General features: G+C 51.4%; 1 protein-coding gene across 3 annotated transcripts; it reads right to left on the bottom strand.

Annotated features, from left to right (window-relative positions):
• Positions 1–892: 892 nt before the first annotated feature.
• Positions 893–21,929, bottom strand: LOC105493154 (golgin subfamily A member 6C-like). Of its 3 annotated transcripts, XM_071101039.1 has the most exons (20): positions 21,242–21,929; positions 20,704–20,869; positions 20,298–20,398; positions 12,350–12,469; positions 10,311–10,391; positions 9,420–9,458; positions 9,104–9,154; positions 8,922–9,003; positions 8,716–8,822; positions 7,591–7,677; positions 7,376–7,483; positions 7,095–7,182; positions 6,202–6,707; positions 5,858–5,926; positions 4,444–4,519; positions 3,925–4,013; positions 3,267–3,369; positions 3,087–3,184; positions 2,843–2,996; positions 893–2,756 (listed from the first exon to the last, which is right to left on the bottom strand). In XM_071101039.1, the coding sequence occupies exons 3-20, from the start codon at positions 20,352–20,354 to the stop codon at positions 2,542–2,544; spliced, it is 2,130 nt and encodes a 709-aa protein (XP_070957140.1). In that variant the 5' UTR covers positions 20,355–20,398; positions 20,704–20,869; positions 21,242–21,929; the 3' UTR covers positions 893–2,541. The 3 variants fall into 3 exon arrangements, with proteins under 3 accessions (XP_070957140.1, XP_070957141.1, XP_070957139.1); XM_071101038.1 differs by lacking the exons at positions 20,298–20,398; positions 20,704–20,869; positions 21,242–21,929 and adding an exon at positions 14,153–14,422 and having other exon boundaries at positions 894–2,756; XM_071101040.1 differs by lacking the exons at positions 5,858–5,926; positions 20,298–20,398; positions 20,704–20,869; positions 21,242–21,929 and adding an exon at positions 14,153–14,423.
• Positions 21,930–27,484: the final 5,555 nt, after the last annotated feature.

Genomic DNA, 27,484 nt, shown 5'->3' with positions numbered 1-27,484 from the left:
ATATTTTGTTATATTTGCTTCACTTTTTTTTTTAAAGAGAGACAAGGTCTCACTCTGTCACCCAGGCTGGAGTGCAGGTGCAGTGGCACTGTCATAGCTCACTGCAGCCTCGACCTCCTGGGCTCACATGATTTTCTTGCCTTAGCCTCCCTAGTAACTGGGACTAGAGGCACAGGCTACCATACCTGGCTAATTGTTTTAAAATTTTTGTAGAGATGGAGTCTTGCTCTGTGGCCCAGGCTGGTCTTGAATTCCTGGGCTCAAATGATCCTCCCACCTCAGCCTCCCAAAGCACTAGGTTTACAGGCATGAGATACTGTGCCTGGCTGTCTTTATTATTATTATTATTATATAAAAGAAAGAATGTATTATAAAGTGGGAATCCCTTCTAACCCTCGTCCTTGTATTAGTCATAAGCAGCTACTAGTATGAATATGGTCTCCCTTCCTTCCTTCCTTCCCTCTTTCTTTCTCTTCCTTCCTTCCTTCCCTCTTTCTTTCTCTTCCTTCCTTCCTTCCCTCCCTCCCTCTTTCTTTTCCTTCCTTCCTTCCTTCTTTTTTTGACAGTTTTGTTCTTGTCCCCCAGGCTGGAGTGCAATGGCATGATCTCAGCTCACTGCAATCTCCACCTCCCAGGTTCAAGCTATTCTCCTGCCTCAGCCTCCCAAGTAGCTGGGATTACAGTCACCCACCACTATGCCCAGCTAATTTTTGTATTTTTAGTAGAGACAGGGTTTCACCATATTGACCAGACTGATCTCGAACTCCTGACCTCAGGTGATCCACCTGCCTCGGCCTCCCAAAGTGCTGGGATTACAGGCATGAGCCACTGCGTCCCGCCTGTCTGTGGTATATTATAATCTATACACTTTGATTTCTATTATTACTTTTTTTTTTTTTTTTTTGAGATGGAGTTTACTTTTTTTGCCCAGCCTGGAGTGCAGTGGTATGATCTCGGCTCATCGCAACCTCTAAGTTACGATTTAGGCAATGTATGACTGAAAGAATTCATTCATCATGTACGACACATTAACATAAATAGGGCACAAAATATGCCTCTAACTGAAACCGAGAGGTATAAAAACATATTTCACTCTTCGTAAAGAACTTTGTGAGGAGACATAACTCTGTGATGGTATAGACACTTTTCCTCATAATACTTTGAGCTTCACAAACAGTAGATTGCACAGCAGCTTGTAAACATTTTAAGTTGCATAAACTTCCCCGTGATTTTCAAATGTAGTGTAATACTGTCTACTAAATCTCCTTTTTGTTTCAACTAAGTACTCTCATATATATTGGTTTTAATAATGGTTGTTATTGTTTTTACAATGTTTTCCATTCAAGGAAAATAAGTAAATTCCTATGTCAGAGTAATCAATAAAGAATAGGTATTAGCCAGAGAGGTCTAGATGGTAAAATCAATCTTCTAGCCTCAAAGAAGCTCCATGAACATAGAGGGATGCCAGGTGTCACACAGCTTTCCTTCACTAGAATTCATTCTTGACTAGAGCCTGTATGCCTGTTCCAGGGACATTTAAACTCTGAAAGGATTTCTTATGATCTTCACTAAATACATTAAGAAGAATGCCAACCAGTGCCCTTTTGCATACTGGGACTTGTAGTCATGTGATTAAAACAGGTAATATGAACTCTGACTTTAAAGTATTGTGGATATAAAGGCTCTAAGCTAGAAAAGATTTTCCACATCCACAGTCAATGACGGGAGCCTGTCATTCCTCAGAAATAATCCCTTTTAGGTCACTGAGAAAGAGTCCAACTGCTGCAGCTCATGCTGCGATATCTTCAGGAGCCCAGAGCACATACAAATCCTAAGGGAACTACCATAGTACCGCGCTCATTCCTGGCACCAGAACAAATGAAACACACTCTATCCTGCACACACCTGCCAGAGCAGGCCACTTTCCTCTTCTGTGAGATTTAAAAAGCTCCCCAAAATATTATTACTCCCATCCCCAATACACAGAAAATAGGGGGAAAGCTGTTTCCAGTTCTCGGCCTATAAACAACTCTAAATGTCAGTGCTCACAGGGGCATATTACAAAGTAAGAAACAGTGCGCATTTGAGGGCAAACCACATATTGAGCTAATGAAGAGCTCACTGTGATTAGGATTCCATCAAACATAATAGCAGAACATAAGCAAATTTTATCTGAATTCTGTAAAGAAGATACATGCTGCAATAACATTTAAAAAAAGCATGGCAGCCTATTCCAAACCAGCAAGAATAGTTTTGTGCAAATAGGGGGTCTTTTTGTTTGAACTCCCACCACCTGATGGCAAACTCGATACGCATGCGAATAACTTACAATTATCAGATAAAAAAACAAAAATGCTAAAGGATGCCAGAGTGAACATCAGGGAAAGAGCCCTCTCCCTTAACTTTTTATAAATAAATTTAAACTCTAAATTAGAAACACAAATAAACATGAGGGGCTCTAACATTCAAATGAAGTAAATGAATTGCGTAGGAGATTAACCACATTTCGTTGTTGTTGCTTTTAAATTTCTTGACCAGCTCTCAGATGATGATGATGTTTATCTCCCTGTTCTCCACTGCCCGGTAAAAGAATGGGACGCAGGGTTTGCTGGCCAAGCCTGGGTGCTCCTGGGTGTCCTGCATTACAGGAAGCAGCTGCACGATCTTCTCTGCGGTGGGGTTGCCACGGGGAGAACCCTCCCTGGCCTCTCCCGCTGCAGGCTCCATGCTGTCGGCCATGCTCACCTCACAAAGATCTTTGGAGAGAGGGAGGCGGGGGTCTGAGCACAGTGCGAGCCTCCCCTGCTCCTACCTGCCCACCCCGCCTGAGGGCGCTACTCACCACCCTGCTCCTCCACAGCCCCAAGCTCCTGGGGGGCTGGGGCCCCTGGAGCCGGCTCATCAGCAGAGTTTTGTGCAGTGGGGAGGAATTTGTCATGCCCCTCGTGGTGGCCCATGAGCAGTAACACCGGCTCCTGCATTTCCAGCAGCTTCACCTGAAGGGAGCGGTGCTCAGCTGCCATGACTGAGCCGGCACCAGCACCAATGCCCACCCCACCCCCATAGAGATATTGCATGCCCTCTACCTTCATCTCCTCCTCCTTCTGGGCCAGCCTGCTGATGTCCTCTTGGTGCCGTGTGTTTGGCACTGCCCCATGGCTCTCATATATGGTGACGTACTCTCCTGCGAGAGGACAGGGCTCAGACACTGGGGCCCCTCTGACGGCCCCGCAGCTCCCCATGCCATGCCCTGGCCTCCTGCTTACTCATGCCCTCTCTTGCTCCAGAGAGCTGGATGAATCCAAGGTCTCGTTTTTCCACCTGCTCCTTCCCATCTGCCTTCTCCTTCGGGAGGTCCATAAAGCTGCTCTGGAGACAAAATAATGGGGTCACATTCCGGGAGTGACCTGTCCTTCCTGCCTCCACTTTTCTTGGCCCATGCCAGGACTCGCTCACCTTCAGCTTCTCCATTGCCCCCTGCAGGGCCCGGTAGGTCTCCCCACACACAAACTCACCCCCAGTCCCTGGGACCGGGGCCTCATCCTCTGGTCCTTCCAAGTCGAGGCCACCAGGTGAGCCAGGTGCAGGCAACACAGTCTTTGCACCTTCTGCTGTCCACATAGCCGTGCCTGCTCCTCCTGGGCAGTGGCTCCAGTGGAGTTGAAAATGCCACATGAAGGCAAGAGCTGAGTATTCTTGTAGGGGCATACACAGAACAAATGGGGCAGGGAGGTGGAGCACAGCCCCTTCCCTTGGGGTCTCAGAGAGTGCACCTGTTGGTCACAGGTGAAGTGGTGTCTGACCACTGCCTGGAAGGGGTGAGGGTCCAGAGAAATCAGAAGGCGGGGAAACCTAGAGCATAAGGGGGTCTGGGAGGGACCACAGAGGAAGGTGGCAAAGTGGGGCAGGGACAGTCAGACTCACCATGGCCTCCTCGCTCTCCAGGTCCTTTGGGATGCTTGGCATCAGCTGAGGCGCCTCCTCCTCACCGTCCAGATGTCCTCCTTCATCTCCTGTGGGGAGGTGGCCACAGGGGTCCTCAGACAACCCAACTAGGGAGGTATTGCGGACCCACTTCTCCCCACCCTCACTGTGTAACCCTGAGCCAGCCCCTCCCCAGAGGGGAATGAGCTGCTGTTCTTTATTTTTCCTTTTAAGAACCAAGATCTTGCTATATTGCCCAGGCACAGTCCCACTACCGGTCAGTGTGGGAGTTCTGAACTGCTCCCTTTCTGATCTGGGCCAGTTCACTCATCCTTAGGTAACCCGGTGGCCCCCTGCTCCCAGTAGGTCACCATATTCATGCCGAGTTTATTGCAGACACCCGGTTGGCATAATGACCAGCTCTTCTAAAGGTCTCTTCCAACCCTTCAATCTTGTGCTGCTGACAGTCCCCCCTTCCTCCTGGGGCTGTCTCCTCTTCCCCTGAGTGGTCTCCTGTACCTTCTCCAGGGAGAGCCATGAGGCTCAACTGGGCCTCTAGGTGTCGATTCTGCTGGCTGGCAGCTTCTAGGTGCTCCTAAGGGAATGGAAAATGAGTGAGAAGGCACGGAGGATGCCAGGTCGTCCCCCTTGGGGCCCTGTCCTCAGCAACTCCCTCCCCTGGGTCTCCTGCAGATTTGCTGGGCCATCTCAGCCACTGCTTTGCCCCGAGTTTCCTGCTGCTGCAGTTGGTCCATGAGCTGGGTCTGCAGCAGTAACTCCCTGTGCAGCACCTCCTTCTCAGAGCTCAGCTGCTGATAGGGGGCCACGTACTGCTGCAGGTGACCCAGGTACTAGTCTCACTGCTGCGCAGACTCTGAGATCCTTGGCTCTTCAGCTCCAGCTGCAGGAAGGCCCTGGGCATGAGGGCACGTGGTGGCTGGCTTCCAGATTCTGGGCCCATTAATAGGGTAGTGAGGGCACTGTGGGGCTCTGTCACCTGCCTGGGCCCCTGGCCCATTGCTCCAGGCCTAAGAAACTTCCTCCCTTGCCTAGAACCCTATGCCTCCTTCCCCAGACTCAAATATCATTTATTTGGGTCCTTCTTCCCACCATTTAAACTGTAGGCCACAGACTGGTGGAAAAGCAGAGGGAGCCAACCACCATCTGCTAAGTGTGCTACAAGCCTAATGCTTTCCATGTATTCTCTCATTTAATCCACAGCACCTCTGCAAGGAAAATGCTAACTTCCTTTTGAAGTTAAAGAAACAGAGACTTAGAGATGAAAAGTAATTGAATGCTGACCAGAGGAACCAAGGCTCAAATCCAGTTTGAATCTAAGGGGGGTTTTTTGTTTTGTTTTGTTTTGTTTTGAGACAGTGTCACTCTGTGGCTGAGGCTGGAGTGTAGTGGTGCAATCTTAGCTCACTGCAACCTCCACCTCCCACGCTCAAGTGATTCTCATGGCTCAGTCTCCTGAGTAGCTGGGATTACAGGCATGTGCCACCATGCCTGGCTAATTTTTTGTTGTTATAATTTTAGTAGAGATGAGGTTTCGCCATGTTGGCCAGGCTGTTCTCAAACCCCTGACCTCAAGTGTTTCTCCTGCCTCAGCCTCCCAAAGTGCTGGGATTACAGGTATGAGCTACCACCCCGGGCATAAGGAACCTCTAATACCAGTCTCTTCCCGTATGATTGGGGGGCTCGATGCCTCTAGCTGGAATGATGATGTCCAGATCTGGGAGAAGCCCAGGGCTACCCACCTCTAAAATCAGAGGGCAGGAAGCAAGAAACAGGTATAGGGCTACCCTGGAGGGTGCTGAGGTCACCTTCCCTCCAGCTAGAGCTGCCTTTGGCCTGGGACCACCCCTCCCCAGAGGCTGATGCCCGCCTCCCAGCCCATCTTAAATGGGGCAGAGGTTACTGTCTCCTTCACCTCACTCAGCTTCTCCTGCAGCTCCTTTACTTGCTGCTCCAACTGCAGTGCACTCTTGTTCTCGTTGTTCTGGACAGAGAGAAGCAATCAGTGGCCATCCACTGCAGCTGGAGAACGCTGAACTTGGTGTCTGTCTCCCAGGTCACCAGGAAGGTGGAGGCAGGTTAGAAAAATCATCCCCTCTCCCCCACAGCCATCAGAGCAGGGCCTGATGAGCTCTGGCTCACAGGTGCCTTTCGAAGTACCATGTCATGTGAGGGTTACTCTGCCCCATTTTACAGGTGGGGAAACAAAGGCCTGGAGGGCTAGGGATGAGGGCAGCCTCCCCAGGTGGGGCAACCCACCAGATCTTTGAAGCCGCACTGTGGCTCGGCCAGCTGCTTGTCGAGCTTTTGGTTCTGGGACAGTGCGAACCTGTCCTGCATTCGCAGCCTCTCCTCCTGCTTTCGTAGCCTCTCCTCCTTCTCCCACAGCCTCTCTTCCTGATGCCACAGCCTCTTCTCCTGCTTTTGCAGCCTCTCCTCTTCCATTCGCAGTCTCTCTTCCTGCTTTCGCAGCCTCTCTTCCTGCTTTCGCAGCCTCTCACCCTGCTCCTGAAGCCTCTCCTTTTGCTCACACAGCCCCTCCTGCTCCCGAAGCCTCCTCTCCTCCTGCTCCCGGAGCCTCTCCTCCTGCTCCTGAAGCCTCTCCTTTTGCTCCTTGCTCAGGAGATTCAAGGCCTGGTTGTTTTCCACCTGGGATTGGAGTTTTTCCACCAAACTCTCCACCTCCTTCCTCAGGTGTTTGGCCTCATCGTGTAGCTGCTCCACCTCAGAGGGCCCTGCTGGGGGCGCTGGGGATGGGGGCTCAGCTGAGAAAGGAAGCAGACAATGAGGGCCTCTAGATTCCCCCTCCCACCCCTCCCCCACCAAAAAAAACCAAGCCTCCTCTTGATGCACAGCTCCTCTCAGGCTTCCCAAACTTGGCCTCACTGCTAATGATTCCTTGCACCCGATGGAAGCCAATTTCCCAGCCATGTCAGATAGCACCGTGGGTGGCTGACAACGGGCACTCCTCCCTCTTTGCTGATGGGGACCCTGAGGCTCATGGAGATGACAAGACTTGCTGAATCCTGGCACAGACCTTGTTCCCTCTGCCTCAAAGCCCTTCCATCTACCCACCTCCCTGGGGCATCCTAAGCCACCCCACAGCCCTCTGATGCCCGTCCTGCTGCCAGGTCACACCAGCCCCATCTTACCCATCTGGGGTTTGATTTCGGACAAGCTCCTCTCCAGCTCCTGTATCCGATGTATGTCATGCTTCTTCTCCTCCTTCAATGTGTGAGCCTGCCCAAAGCACAGGGGGAAAGGGTCCTGGAGAGAGGGGCTGGTGACTGCACAGGATACCATCTCCCTCTCTGCCCCCACCTCCACAAAGCCCAGATCCACGACCACCTCTGGCTGTACTAGTCCCATGTTACAGATGCCCAGAAAGACCCAGTGACCCATGTAAGGTGGGAGCTGAAGGCTCAGGTCTCACCTCCACCGACATTTTCCGCATCCTCTCCTGCCACCGGGCCCTCTCTCCTTTTATATGTTCAGCATATTCGTCTCTCTCCAGCTTGACTTGTTTCAATGACTCTGTCACCTGCAGGAATGGGCACAGAAGTGAGGAAGGGCTGTCACTGGTCCTCACCTGCTCCTGGTCCCCTGGGGTCATCTTCCTTCCACATCCCTCCCTCTGCAAAGTCTCACTTGTGTCACGTGTGCGTTCAGCAGCGCCCGCTCCTTTAAGGTCTGCCGTAACTGACGCTGGAGGACTGCTTCACTGCGGTTCGAGGACTGGATGGTGAAGAGTGAGAAGTTTTGATGTGGGTCGCCCGGGCAGTGCCCCTTAAAAGGGCTAGGGCTAGGCTCAATATACAACTCGGTCAGTAAAGATCAAGGCATTTCCAAGCCTGTGGCCTGCTTTTTAAAAGAACTCAGTAGAGTTGGAAGGGACAGGGAAAGAGATTGAATTTACAGCTGGCTAATGGAGGCCCAGAGAGATCAGATAGTAATGCAATGGTTATTTCTATTACTACTACCACTGTTTGAAACTTTATGGAGTGCTTTACCAGGTACCATGCTAACAATCCCATTTAATCCTCACAAGCATCATATGGGACAGTTCTTAGGGTAACCTCTATTGCGTAGATGAAAATCTGGAGTGTTTGAGGTTAAGTGTTTGCCTAAGATCACTGAGACAGAGCTGAGATTTGAACACCCAGGTGTATCTGATTCTCTAAGCCCATTTTTTCTTGCTATGGGTGGGGGCACAGATAGAAAGGGGGAAATTAATCTTTTGTTCACTTTTTGAAAGGGTGATACATTCACATAGCTCAAAACTCAGAAGGTACAGAAGGGAAGTGTCTCCCAGCCACCCTGTTACTCTCTCCTGAGTTTTTTAATGAATGCTTACACTAACAGACATGTTTTATGTATATTATCATAGTACACACACACACACACACACACACACACACATCTTTCCTCTCTCTACAGAAATGGTGACATACTAAAGGTACTCTTCTGTACCTTCACATTACAAGTACCCGATACCCCACCTGGAACTTGGTCAAGGCCACAGCCAGGTAAGGGCAGTGCAGGCACTTGGCCTCCATGTTCTGCATCCAGTGTTCGCTCCCCACAGTGCCCCCAACTCACCCACAGCAGCTGACTCAGCCCCAGGCTGCCTCTAACAACCACACACAAAAGCAGCGAGAAATGAGCACGCTGCCTTCTGGGCAGGACACTGCATCCTGCAGAAGGGACCTTTAGGCTCACTCCTGCATCTGGGAAGCCAGGCTGCCAGGGGACGGGGCAGCTGGTTGGACTCACCCTGTCCTCTTCCCGCTGCTGTGTACACACAGCAGAGAGAGCCCGCTCCAATTCTTGAATACGCTGTAAGGAGGATTGTAGGCGGCCGGCCAGATCCTTGGACTCTTCTGTAATGAGAGAGGTTGAGATGGAGCCCAAAGGAGTCCCCCTAAAGTGCCAGTGTCAAAGTGCCAGGGTGAAGGATGATGGGATGCCCAGATTCCCACCTTCGAAGTGTCTGGCGGCACGTTTAGTATGGTAAAGGGTGGTCTTCAAGTCTGCCTTTTCCAATGTGAGGATGTTGATTGTCTGGAATTGAATGTTTGGGAGAAAAGCCAAGCAAGTGCTGAAAGAGACGGAAAGAAACATTCTCCGGAGGACAGGAGAAAACTCCCCACCCTCCACTCACCTCTAACTGCTCCGTCTGTGCTTTGTGTATGTCATTGTTTGCTTTCTTTTCCTGTAGGAAGAGGAAGACAGAGCTCTTACCCTGGGGAGGCAGAGATGGCACAGCAAGAGACATGCCCCCGACATGCCACCAATGCCCCAGGACAGGCACACCCATGGGACTAGGTTATCAGGGACCCTGTGGGTATGGGGTGGAATCTGAGGAGTGAGCCTTCTTCCCCAGGCTGGGAGTGGGTGAGATGAGACTGGCGCCTCTACATCTGAGTGTTCCCCAAACCCAGCAGTCATGTTGTGTGCAAACAAAGAAATCGCGTTACTTCTTCCAGCTGATGTTCCACTTGTTTCTTCTGTTGTTTCTGTGGGAAGAGTCAAATTCAGGTGACTGAGGGGGGGCCCCCTCAACTCTATTGCCCAAGCCTGGAAGTTGTAGGCAGGGACCAGGAATGGATTTTAAAGGCAAACTTCTCAGACCCAGTGGCAACACGAACTGATCAACTCTCCTCAAGCTCCCAAAGACAGAGGATTTGGGTCTTTGTTGGTTTTTGCCCACAGCCACAGAACTCAAAGTCTGAATCTGGATTCTTTCAAAAGGACAGTAACATAAACCTCTAGAGTCGGAGTCTGAGAAAGGCCCACCCTTCCGCCAGCTTGTGATTTAGAAAGATGTGTTCATTTGACAAACATTTACTGAGCACATACAGGCCAGGTACGGGTCTTCACAGCAGATATACAGGATAGAAAAGGACAGACGGGAGCCCTTGGCCCTGAGGTTTCCATTCTAGGGGCATTTTAATCTCGGACTGTCGGAGCTTAAAGAGATCTTTGATACCCTCTACCTCCTCTGGAAACACGAGCCCAAGGAGGAGAGGTGGCTTGTCCAGACTCAAAGAGCAACTTAGGGACTGAGTCAGGGCAGAAATACGGGGCCCCTGACAACCCTCACTTTCCTGAGAGGTGACAACCCCAGGCCGTGTGTGGCAAGGACTGGAGCAGGGATGTCTGAAGCAGAGAGTCAGCAAAGAGGACAGTGACAGAAGAGCCATGCTGCATGCTCCTTACTCTGGGGTCCCCCCAGGTGAGGCCTGGGTGCTTCAGCTCCCCATCTGCCCTTTGGACCAGGGGCCCTCAGCCCCTTTCTTCAGAGCCCCAAGAGGAAACTAAACCCCAGGATTGGCAGCGTGGAATCAGGGACCCCACTGGACTCTTACCAATGATTCTATGTTTTCATTTAGTTGATTGATTGTTGCGGAGCTTGAGTCCAAGGCTACTTCCAGTTCTTGGTACCGGCTCTGAGGCGCACGCAGAGAGGAGGAGTTGAAGGATGATTGCGGGGAGAAGTAGAGAGAACAATCATTAGGGCTGCTGTGTGTGGGCTGTCTCAGCTGGCATAGGGGCACGCAGCCCCTGCCGTGAGAGGAGCTTGGAGGGCTGGCCTGGAGGGTCACTGCACCTCGGCCCAGGGCATCTTACCTCCAGACCCTTCAGGGTAGCAGATGATGCAGAGGTAATAGAAATTTAAAAAAAAAAAAAAATTACATGGGTTACAGTTATGGATATCGAGAAAGTAAAAAAAAACAGCAAGGGGCTGGGCACAGTGACTCACGCATGTAATCCCAGCACATTGGGAGGCAGAGGTGGTTGGATCCCTTGAGGTCAGGAGTTTGAGACCAGCCTGGTCTACATGGTGAAACTCCATCTCTACTAAAAATATGAAGATTAGCCTGGCATGGTGGCAGATGCCTGTAATCCCAGCTACTCAGGAGGCTACGGCAAGGGAATCACTTGAACCCCAGAGGCAGAGGTTGTAGTGAGCCAAGACTGCACCACCGTTCTCCAGTCTGGGTGACAGAGTGAGATTCTGTCTAAAAAAAAAAAAAAAAAAAAAAAAAAAAAAAGAAGCAAAAGAAGAAAAGGAAAGAAAAAAAAAAAGCCGCAAATCCCACATGCCTGTTCTATACATTATTCCCAAACTACTTTTAAACTTTGAGGTATGTCTCACCATTTCCAAGATGATATAAGATGCAGGGAAGGAAAAAACCCAATCAATCAAGCAGGAGAAGCAGCAGACATAAACAGGCTGAAGGATAATGCCGGCAAAATAAAAATAAGCCAGGGGCCAAGTATCCCCCAAACCAGAGAAGCCTCAGGGGCATGCACAGCTGGAGACAGTATGCCAGAGAGGGGTCCTGGCACTGCCTCACCTTCCACTTGTTCAATGGGGGAGCGCTACCCCACTGGAATGGTGAAGGTTGGACACCAGCACCTTCAGAATGACCTGAATCTACATGAGGTGAAAAGGGAAAAACAAGGGCAGAGGGAGAAAGACAGAAGTGGCTTAGAGAGAAACAAGAAAGTCAGGGTAGGAGGAAGATGTGGGTTCAGGAAAATGAAATGCTGAAGAAGAGCAGAGGAGATTGAAACCATGGCCTGTGCCATTCTTCCAAATGGCCACCTGCTGGTTTGCCAGGGGCAGGAACAAATAGCGGGAAAAGTCCCCTGAGCGATGTAGTCACAGAGTAGAGTCACCTGACCAATGCAGCTCTTAATACACTGACTGGACCCCTCTCCTCAGGCCCAGGGCATGGGCCATGAATCTGGTAATGCTCCAGACCTCCGCCTCCATTAATAAAACCAGACTGCTGAGTAAGGGTTCACTTGAACTAAGGGGGCTCCAGCTAAAAAGCAAGTTTGAAAGACACTGATCTTGTCCAGTATCATCTTACAGAGGAGGAAACTGAGGCCCAGGGGAAGAAGTGATTTTTCTGTGGTCACGCAGCAAGCTGGTGGCAAGTTAGAACTTCTCTTACTCCTAGTGCCTGGGGCTTTCCTCACCACACACTGGGGCCCTTTCGGTGACTCCTAAACGGACAGCCTGATGGCAAGTGTCTGAACTCATTGGCCCAGCATCCCCTTGAGACTGGGGATGAGGAAAATCAAGCAGCAATCACCATTTCCTGGGTGTCCTGAGTGTTTACAGTGGCCAAGTACTAGGGATTAACATAAAAACAACAACAAGGAATCTCATTTAATCTTCAAAAATGGAAGTCAAACAATACTACCCCTACTTTACAGATGTGAAAAGAGAGGCCCAAAGAGCTCAAACAACTTGCCGTAAGTCAGATCCCTAGCGGTTGGAGAGGCAGGATTCAAACCCAGAATTCTTAACCAGTACCCAACAAACTCAACAATTACCCTCTACTGCCCCTTGGGTCCCCTGTTGCCAGGAAGCTGACCAACCAAGACTCACATCCCCAGGTGAGTGGCAACCACCAGAAGTGGTTGTCTCAGGGCTACGGCCAGTATTTTTCTTTTTCGTCTTCACTCCTGCCGGAACACCAGGGCTGCTCCTCTGCTGATATTCTTTTAGCTGTGGGAAAGAAGAGCAGTCATACTCATGAGGACTACCAGCCCCTACAGCCACATCCTCCTTTACAGTTTTTGCAAAAAAATCTTATGCACCATCTGAGTTAATGCCACCAACAACTGTACAAGGTGTTGTCACAATCACTTAGTCACTGAGAGGGATTGATATTATGGCTAAAAAGCAAGGGGGCGGGGGCAATAATGGAACTTAAACTCAGTTTTCTGACTCCAAGCTCCGGGGTTTTCCACAAATCAGCAGCTGCCAGGGACCAAAACCAGAGGCAGAGGTAGAAAAGTAAACATTAAGTAGTCAAGAACTGCACACTATGTGCTTTAGAGTCATACATCCTCACATGTCTGTTAGTGTGAATAAGTGCACCAGTATCTCTCAGACTTTTATATCAATGTGTCCTCATGCCACAAGGCAACTTTTTTGTTAAATCTGGGAATTTATCAGAAAGAGGACAACCCAAGTCTCATTTCAAAGAAAAGTCTGGTGTGCTCTTAGGAACCTATGTGACTGTCATCCCTAAGTACATTAAGGATTCTTCCTCTCTCAAGAGAATCAAGGGAAACTGATGCTTCAGAAAGATCTCCCACATTTATCCTGTGGCAGTCAAAGTACCGAAGTTGAGATGATACGAGTAAGACTCAAGCTGTTAAGTTCAGTTTTCCAAGATCTATTCCACAGAAGATGAGCAAATGTCACTTCAGAGACCACTGACTGAAGTGCAGTCTGGTCCCAGAACCATGGAGAATTAGAATATGAGGTGGAGAACTCAGAAAAAAAGTTAAAGTCTCTCTGTTGAGTAGAAACATGGGAGAAAACCAAACCCAACCCATTCTCCCATTGCCACCCAGAGATAATGTCAACATTTTGAGCTCATAGGCAAAGGGTAGGCTTTTCACGCTGTCAATGTCTATGTGACGGGAGTAAGGCAGCCTGAAACCTCTGCCTCTTAGGTCTCATACTCTTCATTCCCATTCCAGCTGGAAATTTGTGCTGTGACCAGAGGAACCAGAAATTGGGTGAGAATGATTAGGGGACTGGGTTGTAAGATAAAAGGCTGGTCTTGCAGCAGTAATGACAGTTCACAGGGGGATTGTGACATCACTACATTCCACTCCTCCTGGGGGTGGGGGGAACCACATTAGTGTGGTGGCTGAGTCATGCTGATCCATGATGGTGGAGCAGGATGTAGGACTGGGACACAGGTCCTTGGAGACGCCAGCCCAAAGACCACAGGGAGATCGGGCTTGGGTCAGCAGGAGGGGAGAGTAGAGTCTGCAGCAGGGAACCCCAGGAATCACCAGTTCAAAGTCACCCAGGGATAAATGGCAATGGGGGGGCCTGGGGCTGGGGGACCCACGTCCTTGGAGAGGTGAGCCCAAAGAACCCAAGGAGGTTGGGCTTGGGGTAGCAGGATGTGAGGGCTGAGTATGCAGTGGGGAGCCCCAGAGGTCGCGCACCCAAAGTCACCCTGGGGTGATTGGTGAGGGCAGGGGATGGACTGCTTGCTGAAGGAGTGGGACTGACTGCCAGGACTTTGGTGGGGGGAGCCCAGAGGTGCCAGGGTTGGGGACCTCAGCCCGGTGTGTCTCAGGAGTGGTATGGACTCTGGCAGTGGTCTTGTCATTGGAGGCGATCTCTGGCTGGATTGGGGGGCCACGACCTGGTGCTTTTTACCTTTTTCTTGGCTGCTGCCAATTTGCTCTCTCGAGTTTCTTCTAACATCGCGGGGTGGGGAGGGAGGCAGGGTTGGGGCCACATCAGGAAACACCTCCAGTCACCTAACAGTCAGCTGTGTGACTGAGCCAGAGGAGGCGTAACCAGGGCCCCAATAGAACACAGAAAAGGGGCGTGGCCTTCATGCTCCAAGCCCATTGGTCAGTGAGAAAGATGAAAGGGAAAGGAGGCGTGGCCAGGCAGCAGTGTGTCCATAGCAACCTGTGGCATCACAAGGGAAGCTGCCCATGCAACTGCTGTCCCCGCCCACTTGGGCCAAGGGGCGGGGCCTGCATACTCCCGGAGAGGGGATGGGCCGGCTTTTGTTTTAAAACTTTATATATGTGTTTATATTTTATATATTTGTGTGTCAGTGTGTGTGTGTACATGTTCCTCCAGAGCTGTCTTCATTATCCAGCTTCTATGCATGGTCTATGATTTTGGCCTACATTATTCATCTTCAGATGGAGTACAAGAATTACCAGTATTATCTCTATTGAGACACAAATCCTATAAAAATGTAAAATTCATATTTTGTCTGATGATTAATGAAGCAGATTATATTATCCAACACTCCAATATGGTAAAATAAGCACAAGCAATTCTCTCTCTTAAAACATTTCTCTTATTCTCCTACATTATCAAGATTTTTTTAAAGCAAGAAACATGTCTAATATCTTTAAAAACACAAAGCTTTTGGATCGGGTGCAGTGGTTCACTTTAGTTCAGGAGTTCAAGACCAGCCTGGGCAACATGATGAAACCCCGTCTCTACTAAAAATAGAAAAATACCCTGGTGTGGTGGTGTGTACCTGTAATCCCAGCTACTCACGAGGCTCAGGCAGGAGAATCACTTGAACCCAGGAGGCGGAATTTGCAGTGAGCCAAGATCAAGCAACTGCATTCCAGCCTGGGCAACAGAGCAAGACTCCATCTCAAAATAAAATAAATAAAATAAAATAAAATAAAATAGAAAAATGCAAAACTTTCGATTTAATAAGCACTCAAAGCTCTTTACCAGTTTAAAGCAAATACAAGGCCTCTTTTTGTAGAATCACCTGGCCTCTCTAAGCCTTGCAAATGAAACTGATTTTCTCACTTGATACTTGGCTATGACTTGCAATCATGAAAATCAAGAATTGTGTTATGTCACTGTGTATTGCTACCTGAATTCCACACTGTGCTGGGATCAAGGGTTGAATCTTTCATGATTTGCTCCATAATCTCTGAGCTTCTTATCCCACACCAAACTAAGCTTTTTTCTAGAGTTCTACCATTTACAGTTAGTAGACAAGAGGGTTCTCAATAATGTAGTCTCTGGACTAGCAGCACCAGCAGAACCTGAGAACTTTTCATGAGTGCAAATTCTCAGGCGCCACCCTGGACCTGGTGAATCAGTAACTCTGGAGTAAGGCTCAGGCATCTGTGCTGCAGTGATCCCTCTGGGTGTTCAAGAACCTCTGGCATACAACAGGCAGAAAAACGTGTTTCCTTCTGTAGGTCCAAAGCCAGGGATTACATATGTTGGGTCTTGATATGAAACAATGACATGCAATTAAAAGACATAAATCTCCCTCCTGCTCTCACCCTCCATCCAATGTGTTCTATTTTTATGAGTTAAATAAGAAAACAAGTGGCAATCAGAGATTCAGTCTAAAAAGTATATTTACAATGTCAGTTCTCATCCAGCCTGATCTCATACAACACCATTTACACCCTCTTACCTCTCAAGTTTTAAAAACATATCTTCACAAGGTAAGTCACAGGCACACTAGCAGTTCCATAATAAAACACCAAGTAGATTGGAATGTCCAAACTTACTAGAGAAGAAAAGTGGAATCATTGGCTATATTTTCAAATTGCAATCAACAGGAAATGTAAGTTTTGAATTTTTTTCACCTTCATACTTCCAAGTTAATAGAATTAAACGAGAATACTCCATTCTTTCACAGCCTCTAGCCAGGCAAAATCTTCCTGTATTACTTCTCACTTTCAATGGATATAAAGCAGAGTCCTCCTAGGCACATTTTGTATACCTGCAAAGATGCAGAACTAAACACTTCCATCTGTTCAATATTCAAACAAAAGACCTGTAACCCAGGATGGTGAGTGTCATACTTCAGCAGTAGCACAAAAGCCTCAAATATGAAAAGATACCAAGAACGCCTCTAACAAACAAAATGAGCTCAAGGCCGGGAGTAGTTCATGCCTGTAATTCCAGCACTTTGACAAGCCAAGGTGGGAGGATTACTTGAAGTCAGGTGTTCAAGACCAGCCTGGGCAGCATAACAAATTCACATCTCTAGAAAATTTTTTTAAAAATTAGCTGGGCATGGTGGCACAAACCTGTAGTCCTAGCTACTTGGGAGGCTGAGGTAGGAAAATTGCTTCAGCTCAGGAATGCGAGGCTGCAGTAGCTATGATCATGCCACTGCAGTCCAGCCTTGGTGACAGAGCAAGACCTAGATAATTACAGTCTGTCCTGCTCCTATTTACATTAAAATCACTAAGTTTAATGCTTTCAATCCGCAGGATAAAAATTAAGTGAAATGTGACTTTGGAGGTTGGCCAGAAAAGAGCAATGGAGAAACACATACTTCAAACAAGAATAAAAATGGCCAATAAGCATATAGAAAAGATTAAAGGCCAGGCCCGGTGGCTCACACCTGTAAACCCAGCATTTAGGAGGCCAGGTCAGGTGGATCACCTGAAGTCTGGAGTTTGAGAGTGGCCTGACCAACATGATGAAACCCCGTCTCTACTAAAAAATAAAACATAACACAGGCATGGAGGTGGGCACCTGTAATTTCATCTACTTGGGAGGCTGAGGCAGGAGAATCACTTGAACCCAACAGGCAGACGTTGCAGTAAACTGAGATCGCACTGTTGCACTCCAGCCTGGGTGATAGAGCAAGATTCCAACTCAAAAAAAAAAAGAAAGAAAGAAAGAAAGAAAAAGAAAAGAAAAGAAAAGATTCAAAAGCACTAGATACCAAGGAAACGTAATGAAAACAATGAGATTTTCTGCTTAAATACCAGCAAAGAGAACAAATAAAAGGGGGAAACTGGAGCTCCGCCCCTGTTGGTGGGAGTATAAACTGAACTATTTTTTCTTCAAGATAATTTGAAAATTTCTATTAAAAATCCTCGAACTATTTCATGTTATTTTCCTCCAGAGATTCTCCTTCTATGAATTCAGTCCAAAAATGTTTCCTCGATTCCATTTAAAAAAAAAAAAAAAATATATATATATATATATATATAAAAGAAAATTTACTTCAGGGGTGGAAATGATTAGATTAACATACATCGAGCTTTTAAAAATGATGATGCCAAGGATATATTTACTGCCATAGAGATACGTCCAAAACATAGTGACAAAAGACCACATATTATGATTCTACTTTTAAAAATGTTTATATGCATAAAAAAGTATAAAAAGCAACAAACCAGAATGTTTGGATGGCAAAATTAAAGACTTATCTTCACATTTTGTCTTCTGAATTATTACAAAAATAATGTGATTTTCTTTATAATCAGGGAGAAGAATTATTTTCATTTATTTATATACAAGTTTCTTTTCTTTTCCTTATTTTTTTGCATGGATATATTACCTGTAGTCTAGAGAGCTTGAGTCGCTGCCTCTTGACGTAAATCAGCCCATTTCAGAATCTATCAGTTTGCCTTTTTTGGATATTTCAAATCAATGGAATTATACAATATGTGGTCTCATGTCTGGCTTTTTTACTTAGCTAATGTTTTTGAGGTTGGTCCATGACATATAAATTTCTGGGGCCAGATTCTGCCCTCTCAGAAGTATGGGAGCCAGGGCCCCGCCTGGCCATAGCTTTCTTGTTCTGCTCTAGGCACTCCTAGCCCCAAAGCCTCCAGCCCCCTGGACACCTCCATCCCCAGCTATGCCATGGCTCTCTTCATTCTAGGCCTTCTGCTCATCACATTCACCCTTGTCCTGGTGAGTGCCTGGCTGGGCTCGGGCTCCTTCTTGAGGGGCAGGCTGAGCCTTTGACGCCTTGAGTCTTTGAGCCAAGCTGAGGGGTGAGCAGGCCCCTTTACACCCCTGTTTCCCCCACCCAAGCACAGCATCTCCTCAGCCCCCGCTGGGGTTGCAGGATTTGGGGGCAGGGGGCTGGGCCTGATCCCAGTGTCCCTGCCCTTCTTGTCAAGGTGCTAAAGTGGAGGGCCTCCCTCAGGGTGTTCAGCCTGGGAGTGTAGACTCGCACAGTGCGGTACAGAGGACACTCCAGACAGGTAAGTGGAGGGCGGTTCTCCCTGACCCCACCCCAGGTGTTTGTTCTTGGTGGAGTCCACCACCCCCACTGCCAAGGCCTTCTGCAAACACTCCCTGGGGGCTGTCATTGGCAGCCCTGGGTGGTGCAGCCAGTGTGCCAGAAAAGCTCCCCACTACCGTGGGCAGTGGCCCAGGCAGTCAAGCAGACCCACCAAGTAGGCTCCACCAATCCCTAGCCTGTTCCCAGCTGCCTTCCACCAACCCTAGAAATGATGCTGGGGGCCGACAGAGACTGAACTTAGGTGCACAGGGGGCCAGGAGACCTGGGACAGAGAACAGGAGGTGTGGGGAGGGAATCTTCCTTCTCCAACTTCCCACTGCATTATGGCCAGACAGTGGCACCTCCAGGTCCTGGAAGGACATGTGTGGACCCAACTCAGTTTCCCCTTTGTCTTGTGACCTTTCTTCTCCCTCGACCAGGGCCAGGTGGATGTGGGAGGAGATGCAGCACCATCCTGGGTGCACTCAGACTCATTCCTCACTCCTGGCCTTCACTCCCTTTCCTCTACACACAGGCGACCCCTCACACTGCTGATCCCTCTGCTGAAACCCAAACTCCAAGCCTCTCCTCTCCCCGCCTTCACCTTGTCCCACGGCTTCCACAGACAGTGCCTCAACGCTGAGGAATGAATCCGGAGTTCCAACACCACCGACTTTCCCAGGAACTCAGAGCCAGAGAGGGCCAGGGTCCAGCCCGAGGCCTCACAGCCAGGGGCTTCTTCCCTCCTACACCCCCAAGGACTGGACTTGCAGGGCTGGGACAGAGGTGGGGTAGGGGAAAGCAATGCCTTGTCAACCCATGCAGGGAGCCCCACTCCCATCCCCAAGGTGCATAAAGTCTAGGAACACCCCTGCTCCCACGTCCATGCTCACTCAGGGCCCTGCTCGAAGTGCTTGGCACTCACACCGGCCTCCCGCCCTCCATGCCACAGGTATCTGTCTTGTTTACAGAGGGGGAAATGGTGGCCAAGAGCCTCCCCCAGCACACACAGCTAGACCCCACAGAGGACTTAGGCACAGCTCGGGGATCCGCAGTCTCTGCTGCCCCTCCTGACACCAAAGTGTGGTCCTGCTGCCAGGTGGCAGGAAGGGGACAAAAGCCTGCCCCAAAGAGGACTGGGGAAGGGGCACCCTTATGCCTGCCTGGTCTGGTCCAGTAGGGCTGGAGAGACTGTCAGTCCTAAGAGAAACGCTGGCCCTTTGGGGGTATGAAAAAATCAGGAAGCAATCCAAGGTCGGTGTTTAAAAAACTGATTCTTAGATACTTAGACAGTCATCTGGTATGAGGAGCTGGGAGGGCCCCAGGGTACCGCCCACAAGAGGAGGAAGACTGAAAAGGGGTCAGAGTGGGGGTGGGGGCTGCTGAGGGCAAGGACCACCCCCCTCCCTGATGCCCCAAACTCAACCACAGAGCCAGTCATCCTCAGGCCAGAGGGTGTGAGCAACGGGGCCCCTGGCTGCTCTATGGTGAATCAGAGCCAGTGGGTGTGGGGGGTCTTCCAGGGCAGGTGTGGGGCTGCCAGGGCAAGGTAGGGCAGGGTCACAGGGCAGAGACTGAGGCCGACTCCTGCAGCCCCACTGCAGGGGGCAACACAGGGATAAGAAAGGGTCTTAGTCTAGAAAGCCCCAGCAGCTCTTGTGCCCATTGATGCTTGGCAGTGGTGGAACCCCGGAATGGTCTTGGAACCCATGACCTCGAAGGGGGAGCCAAGGATAGTACTGGCCCATAGGCTCCTCTTCCTGCAGGCAGTGGGCAGGCCCAGTGAGGGGACCCCAGGAGCCCAGACCATGAGCTTACCTGGCCAAAGACAGCAGGCTGCACCAAGACATCAAAGAGGGTTGGTGGACAGATCATCACATCAGGGTTGACTGCGGCCGGCACCAGGTTCCTCTGTACTTCTGGAATGCACAGGCCTCTCCTTCCTATCCCTGAAGCGCCCCTGCCCCCACCCCAGCACCCTGAAGACCAGCCTAATAGATGCACTTGTCCTGGGTCCGCCCCGCTGTCCAAGCAACTGCAATTTCTGACTAGAGAGCCAGGGCGGGGCAGGGTGAAGGAGGGGACAGGGTGTAGGAGGGGTCCCTGGAAGATGCCCCCTGGGATGCCCTGATGCCTAAAACATTCCCCAGTGGGCCTTCTCAGGGAGGGAGGGTTATGGCAGCCTGTTCTCTCCAGCCACCTCCATCACCACAGGAGCCCTTACAGGGGTCTCAGGAGACAACTGGGTCACTGGAGCCAAGACCAGCATAGACACAGTCCTGGGGCTGAGGCTGACTAGGTGGTCTCTCTGTCTTCACTCTGTCACTCTGTCTTCAAGTTTTGGTCTCCTGGCCCACTACAAGCCAGGCTGTTTCAGGCTTTTATGAGGCCTTGCACAGAAACAGAGTTCAAATACAGTTGGTGAACACAGCGGGCTTTAGGGAGGTGGCACACACTTGGGGGTGGGGGCTGGGTAGCAGGGAAGGGCAGCTCTGGGGGCTAGCATGCCTGTCTGGAGGTGGCGCAATGGGACCTGCACCATGTGAGAAGAGAGGGTCCACCTGGAAGCGTGGACCAGCCAGATGGCCACCAAGCTGGATGGCCACCGGCAGAGCCTGCAGGACAGCAGAGGGGGCTGGGAAGGGACAGAGGACAGCTGAGGGGCAGGGAACCTGTATTCCTCCATACAGACATGTGAGTCTTCCCTAAGTGGGTCTTCCCCGTGGGTGCGAGGGGGCATTCAATACACACCTCCAGCCCACCTCAAACCATCTCAGGAGGCCACCACCAACTCACACAGGGCAGTTGAATTGTCACAGTGACCCCAGAACAGCACAGCCCTGTCCGTCAGATGAATAAACAGAGGGAGACACACATCTCACAGCCAGGAGCAGGGACTCACACCCAGGTCCAGCTGCAGTGCTGCTTCGATGGCTCCCCCTGCACCTCCTCCGGGACTCAGTTCCTGCTAGCAAGTGAGCACTTGAGTACGGGTGAAATAGCTGCTATTATCCCCATCTGGCTGCTGGGGAAAGGGAAGCAAGGCACAGGTGACTTGCCCAAGGCCAATGTGACAGGGCTGGTTCAACCCCATCTGTCTCGGCCAGCACATGTCCATGGCAGAGGCTTTACTGTGATCCAAACCTGGAAGGTGGAACTTCTTCCAATGTCCCACCCAGGGCACAGACCATGCAGCTCCATGTTTGGGGAGGTGACAGTGTGGGAAACAATCTGGCTAGGCCAAGGCCTCATGGAGCCCAGGGTTCCCTAGGGTCAGGAGAGCAGTGGAGCCCACCCCAACACCCATTGGAAACCTGGAATCTGCACCTGCAGGAGATCAGGGGAGGGGTTCAGCCTCCGATGCACCTGCAGCAAGGTGAGACAGGCACAGGTGGGCGCCCTGCTTCTAACCAGCCTCAGGTGGGCAGGAAGCAGATCTCCTGCCTGACCTTCCTCTCCAGCCTCCCCAAAGCGGAGGAGAAGGGGCAGCCGCCCATCAGGCCCTTGCCCAGATTGATGCCGCTGAATCTAGGACCCAACAGGCGAGTGTGACCCCTGACTATCCCAGGCCCGGGCCAAGGCAGTCCTGTCTCTGGTGAGGGCCTGGTAGACAGGAGATGTGATGTCGCCACGTGGCTCTATAAACCTCTGATTGAGGATAATCAAGGAAACAGGCAAGACCATCAAGCTCAGCCAAAAACACGAGGAGGACCAGGAGCAGGCAAAAGTCAGTTTGGGCCCATGCCTGGCCCCTGGAAGGATGGTGGATGAGGGGCCAGCCACAGTGAAGGGGAATGGATGGCCACGGGCTGGGTGGTCAGGGCTGTCAGCTCCTGCAGCCCCTGTGGAACATCTGCCCAGGCCTGGCTCTGCACTCAGCCTTCTGCCTGGAGCCACAGGTGCCTGGACACCAGCCTCAAGTAGGGATGGAGGTAGGAAAGGCACTGTGGCCACATGCAGGCATCTAAGCATGGGACAGAGGGATATCGTGCCCCAAAGAGATAATACAGGCCAAAAACTTAAGCAGATGTGACACCATCAATAAACCCCCTGTCCTGGGTCACATCAATTAAGTCAGCACCTACTCTGACCCTGAAGCGGCAGCTCAGTCTGGTTGAGACTCACAAAGAGATGTTAGTGCTGGGCAGGGGACCTGGCCCAGCCTGTGATGTCCAGCAAAGCTGTGGGCTGGACAAGAATCTCTGAAGATTAGTCCAGGACAAGAACAGCTGTGCCTGGGCAGGGAGTGGTGGCAATGCCCAGGGGGCAGGAGGCCTGAGGATCTTTAACTAGGTAGGGTGCCAGGTCAGGATGTGCAGAAGAAAAGGTGGCATGGCAGCACCCTGCCCAAGGCCAGGCTATAAACCTAGGGGCCGCGTGGTCTAGCCTAAACCATGCTGCCGCCCAGATGCCATCCTTCAAATGTGAGGCAGGGCTGGGAGAGCCCCCTGCCCCCTCATCCCTCCCACCCCAAGCTGGTTCCCATCCCTCACCAGAAGGAAATGGAACTCTTCTATGGGGCACAGCCTGCCCGCCAGGTTCTCTATCACCTTGGGGAAGGGGCAGGGGGGAGGGGGAACTGCAGCTGGGTGAGAAAGCACCCAGGTCCCACTCTGTCCCTTTCTTTGCCTGGGGCCAAGGAGAGCCACAGGGGAAGGGCCAGGTTAAGAGGGATCCACCCTGGAGCCCAGAGCTACCCACAGAGAAAACCCCCATCCTCCTGATTCTGCTCCCAGCTCACACTGCTGGGATAACATCCTCCCCATCAGAGAGGCCGGAGGAGGCAGCGGCTGACCCTTGCTCCAGGCACCTCAGTGGGTTTGGGTCCGCCTTCATCATGATCAGGGAGTGGGTCCCTGGGATCACAAATGTGAGGGGCAGCTTCTTGGGCTCCAGGTGCTCCAAGGTAGACCCTGCAGGGCACCAGAGCTAGAAGGATGTTGGGGAGGCTGGGCACGGTGTCTCACACCTGTAATCTCAACACTGAAAGGCTGAGACGGGTGGATCACGAGGTCAGGAGATTGAGACCATCCTAGCTAACACGGTGAAACCCCATCTCTACTAAAACTACAAAAAATTAGCCAGGCGTAGCGGCATGCGCCTGTAGTCCCAGCTACTCAGGAGTCTGAGGCAGGAGAATCACTTGAACTCAGGAGGCGGAGGCTGAACAGGGCCAGGATCTGAGCTCTGCATGGCCATGGTTACCCTGAGCCAGGTACCCCTACTTTAGTCTCAGTTGTAACTCTGTCTCATGGGGAATGTCAGCATTACCTCTGGAGTAAAAGTAGGTAAGCCGGGGTAACCAGAGTTCCCAGTAGGGACCAAGACCAAAGGATGCAGGGGTCAGGCCTGTCCCGGAAGGTCAGGCTAGACGAGGGGATCTGTAAAGCCGGGGCGGCCCAGGGCCTGCCCTTCAGGTTACAGGCATCTGGGTCCTGGTGTAGATCCTCATATGCCATCCAGAGACCCAACCCTAGGGACAGTTCCTCCCAGGCTGGTAGCAGAGAGTTGATCCTTGTACTCACCCCACCCAAAGCTCTGAAATGAGGGGGCCTGTGGCTCAGGGAAAGACTCTTCAGGAAAAGGTTCTCAGGGACAGGGAAGGTTTGAGCTGGGCCTTAGGGCAGCCAGAGAGATAGGTGACAGGCCCTCTCACAAAGCCCACCACAGAATGCAGGAGGGACACAGGTGTAGTGTCGGGAACGTTCTGAAAGACAGGAGGCAGTCTCCCACTCACCGATGGGGCCGAGTAGTGAGGTCAGGTCCACACACCAGGAGAAGCTGGTATCCAAACGCTGGTGCACTTTGCTTCTTGTTTTAGAGACGGGGTCTTGCTCTGTGGCCCAGGCTGGCGTGCGGTGGCTCAATCATAGCTCACTGCAGCCTTGACCTCCTGGGTTCATGCAATCTTCCCACCTCAGCCTCCTGAGCACCTGGGACTATAGGTGCATGCCACCATGCCTAGTTTTATTTTTTGTAGAGACAGGGCCTCGCTATGTTGCCCAGGCTGGTCTCAAGCACTTTCCACCTCAGCCTCCCAAAACACTGGGATTACAGGGACAAGTCAGCGCTCCTGGCCACGCTGGTGCATTTTGGCTGCCATGGTGCACAGGAGGTATGAGCTGGGGGGCAGAATCTGCTCCTGGACCTCTACCCAGGCCTGCGCCCAGACTGACCCCTGGGCGGCAGGGAGCAGGTGTGGAGAGAACGCAGCAAGCAAAGTCAGTGATGGAGACCCAGGCTGGGACCACGAGAGATAGGGCTCCAACCCTCAGCCTAGTGGCCCCGCCCAACCCCTTGCGGCCAAGATGACTTCCTAGGAAGCCAGGCATGGAGGCCAGCAGGCACCTGAACTGAGGACAGAAGACTCTGACGAGAGGGAGGGGGAGGCCTCTGACATAGTTTGGATACTTGTCCCATCCACGTCTCGTGTTGAAATGTGATCCCCAATGCTGGAGGTGGGGCCTACAGTGTGAGGTGTTTGGGTCATGGTGGGGGATCCCTCATGAATGGATTAGTGCCCTCCCCATGGTAATGAGTGAGTTTTCTTCTTTTTTCTTTTTCTTTTTTTTTTTGAGACAGTGTCTCACTCACAGCCCAGGCTGGAGTGCAGTGGCATGATCTCAGCTCACAGGAAGCTCCACCTCCCGGGTTCAAGTGATTCAATGAGTGAGTTTTCTATCAGTTCACAGGAGAGCTGGTTGTTTAAAAGAGCCTGATGCCTCCCCTCTCTTGCTTCCTCTCTCACCATGCAACACGCCTCCTCCCTCTTTGCCTCCCACCGGAATAAAAGCTTCCTGAGGCTTCACCAGAAGCCTAGCAGATGCTTGTACAGCCTGCAGAACTGTGAGGCAAATAAACCTCTTTTATAAATTACCCAGTCTCAGGGCCAGGAGTGGTGCTCACGTCTGTAATCCCAGCATTCTGGGAGGCCGAGGTGAGTGAATCACTTAAAGTCAGGAGTTCAAGACCAGCCTGGCCAACTGGTGAAACCCTGTCTCTACTAAAAATACAAAATTAGCCAGGCATGGATGTGTATGCCTGTAATCCAAGCTACTTGGGAGGCTGAGGCATGAAAATTGCTTGAACCTGGAAGGCAGAGATTGGAGTGAGCCGAGATCACACCATTGCACTCTAGCCTGGGTCACAAGAACGAAACTCCATCTCAAATCTCTGTCTCTACTAACGATACAAAAAATTAGCCAGTCATGGTGGTGCATGGCTATAATTCCAGCTACTTGGGAGGCTGAGGCAGGAGAATAGCCTGAACCCACGAGGCGGAGGTTGCAGTGACCTGAGATCGTGCCACTGTACTCCAGCCTGGGCGACACAGCTAGACTTTGTCTCAAAAATAAATAAATAAACCAATTTTAGGCGTTCCTCTGGTGCAACGCAAAATGGGCTAATACAGCCTTCACACTTGGTGTCCCCCGGAACCGACAATCAGGGAAGGGCTGGTCTTGACTCTGCCATTAACAGGCAGACTATGACAGAGCAGTTCCCCTGCTTTGCCTCAGTTTGTCCTCTCTCAGCTGAGCAGAGCAGGGATAATTGCTTCTCATGTGGGCCACAGGACAAAACAAAGCCCTGAGTCCCACAGGAAGGTAGGTGGGCTATGTCCAAGGAAAGACAGACCTGGGGCAGTATTTTATGTCCCCGGGGTGGCAGAGGGACATGGAGATGATGCCTCCTTTGTGGGCAAGGGAGAAGGGAAGATAAGCAGAGAGGCGCCAGACACCTGCCTCACCCCCACCTCCCCCACCCCACACCAGGCCCGTTCCCACTTAGCCCCCAACTCAGGCTGCACCGTTCTCCTTGTGGTCAGTATGACTTCGTGGCCAAACTGACAGAAGCTGACAGCTTGGATTCATCAGGGACAGCACGTAGTGTAGGTGATGTGCAGGATGGAAGTGGAAGGGGACACGGGAACCATGGTGTCAGGTCTGGGGCTGCCAACATGGTACCTGCCCTGGCTGTGGGCAGACCATGCTGGTCCACCCTGCCAGATGTGGCCTCTAATTCTAAGGTCTCCAAGTTCCAAGCCAGGACTGGAGCCATACTCCCCTTGGGGACAGGGGACACCGTCCACATAGACGTCACTTGTGCTTTGGGCAAAGCCAGCTGGACAAATGAATGGGAGGGGCCCCGCTGGAGGGTAAAACTGGGCCTGGACTACTCAGACCTGCCTCTGTGACAGGACGGTCCCGTCCTTCCAGTCAGACGCCTGAGCTGGAAGCCCACCCAGCCAGGGAGTGGGGAAGGGGTGGCCTGCAGTCTCCCTTGAGTCTGTAGCCCCTCCCACCCAAGGGAGCTCCATAAAAAAAAGATGCAGAAACACCAAGTGCCCCTCCCAGCTGCTGGCTGCTTCCTGGCATGGCCTCCAGGACCCTGGATGAGTTAAGATGGGGCTGCCAGCAGCTGGGGGCAGGGGGAAAGCTGGGTCCCCAGGGTGGATGCCTAGCAGGAACATGCAGGTGTGGCAAGTGATGGGCCCTCAGAGCTGAGCCCCTTCTGCCCAGGGGGCCTTGGTGACACACCTGCTGCTGAGCTCAACCCAAGGAGTCAGGGCCTCGTGCCAAGCAGCCTCTCTGCTTGCGAAGACAGTCCTGGGATTGTTACCCCTCTGCCCAGGGCTCAAGTATCCAGGCTGTGGAAGGGCCAGCAGTCAGAAAGAGGGAGGCCATGGGTGTGGGTCCCCTAGCAGTCAGGGGCCTTGGTGGACAAAGTCCCTGTGAGGGGGATGAGGGGGAAGGGAGACTGAGCTGTACCCCCCACCCTGAGATCTGTGGTACCAGGCTCCAGAGGGGGACCTGGGGGGAGACCAGCATGAGACGAACCGCTACTGATGCCTTTGAGCACCTACTCTGCAGGGCTGGGCCAGCCGGAGGTTGGCATCAGAGGAGTAGGCCAGGGGCCACAAGAAATAAGGCTTCATTTGGTAGAGCTGTGACCCTCTTCATCCTCTCCTGACCCCCCAGCTGACCCTCATCCTCAGACCTCTGCAG

Source organism: Macaca nemestrina, chromosome 7, assembly GCF_043159975.1.
Source record: "Macaca nemestrina isolate mMacNem1 chromosome 7, mMacNem.hap1, whole genome shotgun sequence".
Lineage (NCBI taxonomy): Eukaryota > Metazoa > Chordata > Mammalia > Primates > Cercopithecidae > Macaca > Macaca nemestrina.
The sequence above is the reverse complement of the archived record's forward strand: the minus strand, read 5'-3'. Positions and strand labels throughout refer to the sequence as shown.

What these genes read in the sequence shown, in the direction of transcription:
- LOC105493154 (XM_071101038.1), bottom strand. Translation starts at nt 14,236, where the DNA reads ATGTGGCCCCAACCCTGCCTCCCTCCCCACCCCGCGATGTTAGAAGAA. An exon ending in GTTGCCACTCACCTGGGGAT is followed by an intron (nt 10,392 to 12,349) that starts GTGAGTCTTGGT and finishes CGTGCGCCTCAG; the next exon opens with AGCCGGTACCAAGAACTGGA. An exon ending in TGCCGCCAGACACTTCGAAG is followed by an intron (nt 8,823 to 8,921) that starts GTGGGAATCTGG and finishes CTCTCATTACAG; the next exon opens with AAGAGTCCAAGGATCTGGCC.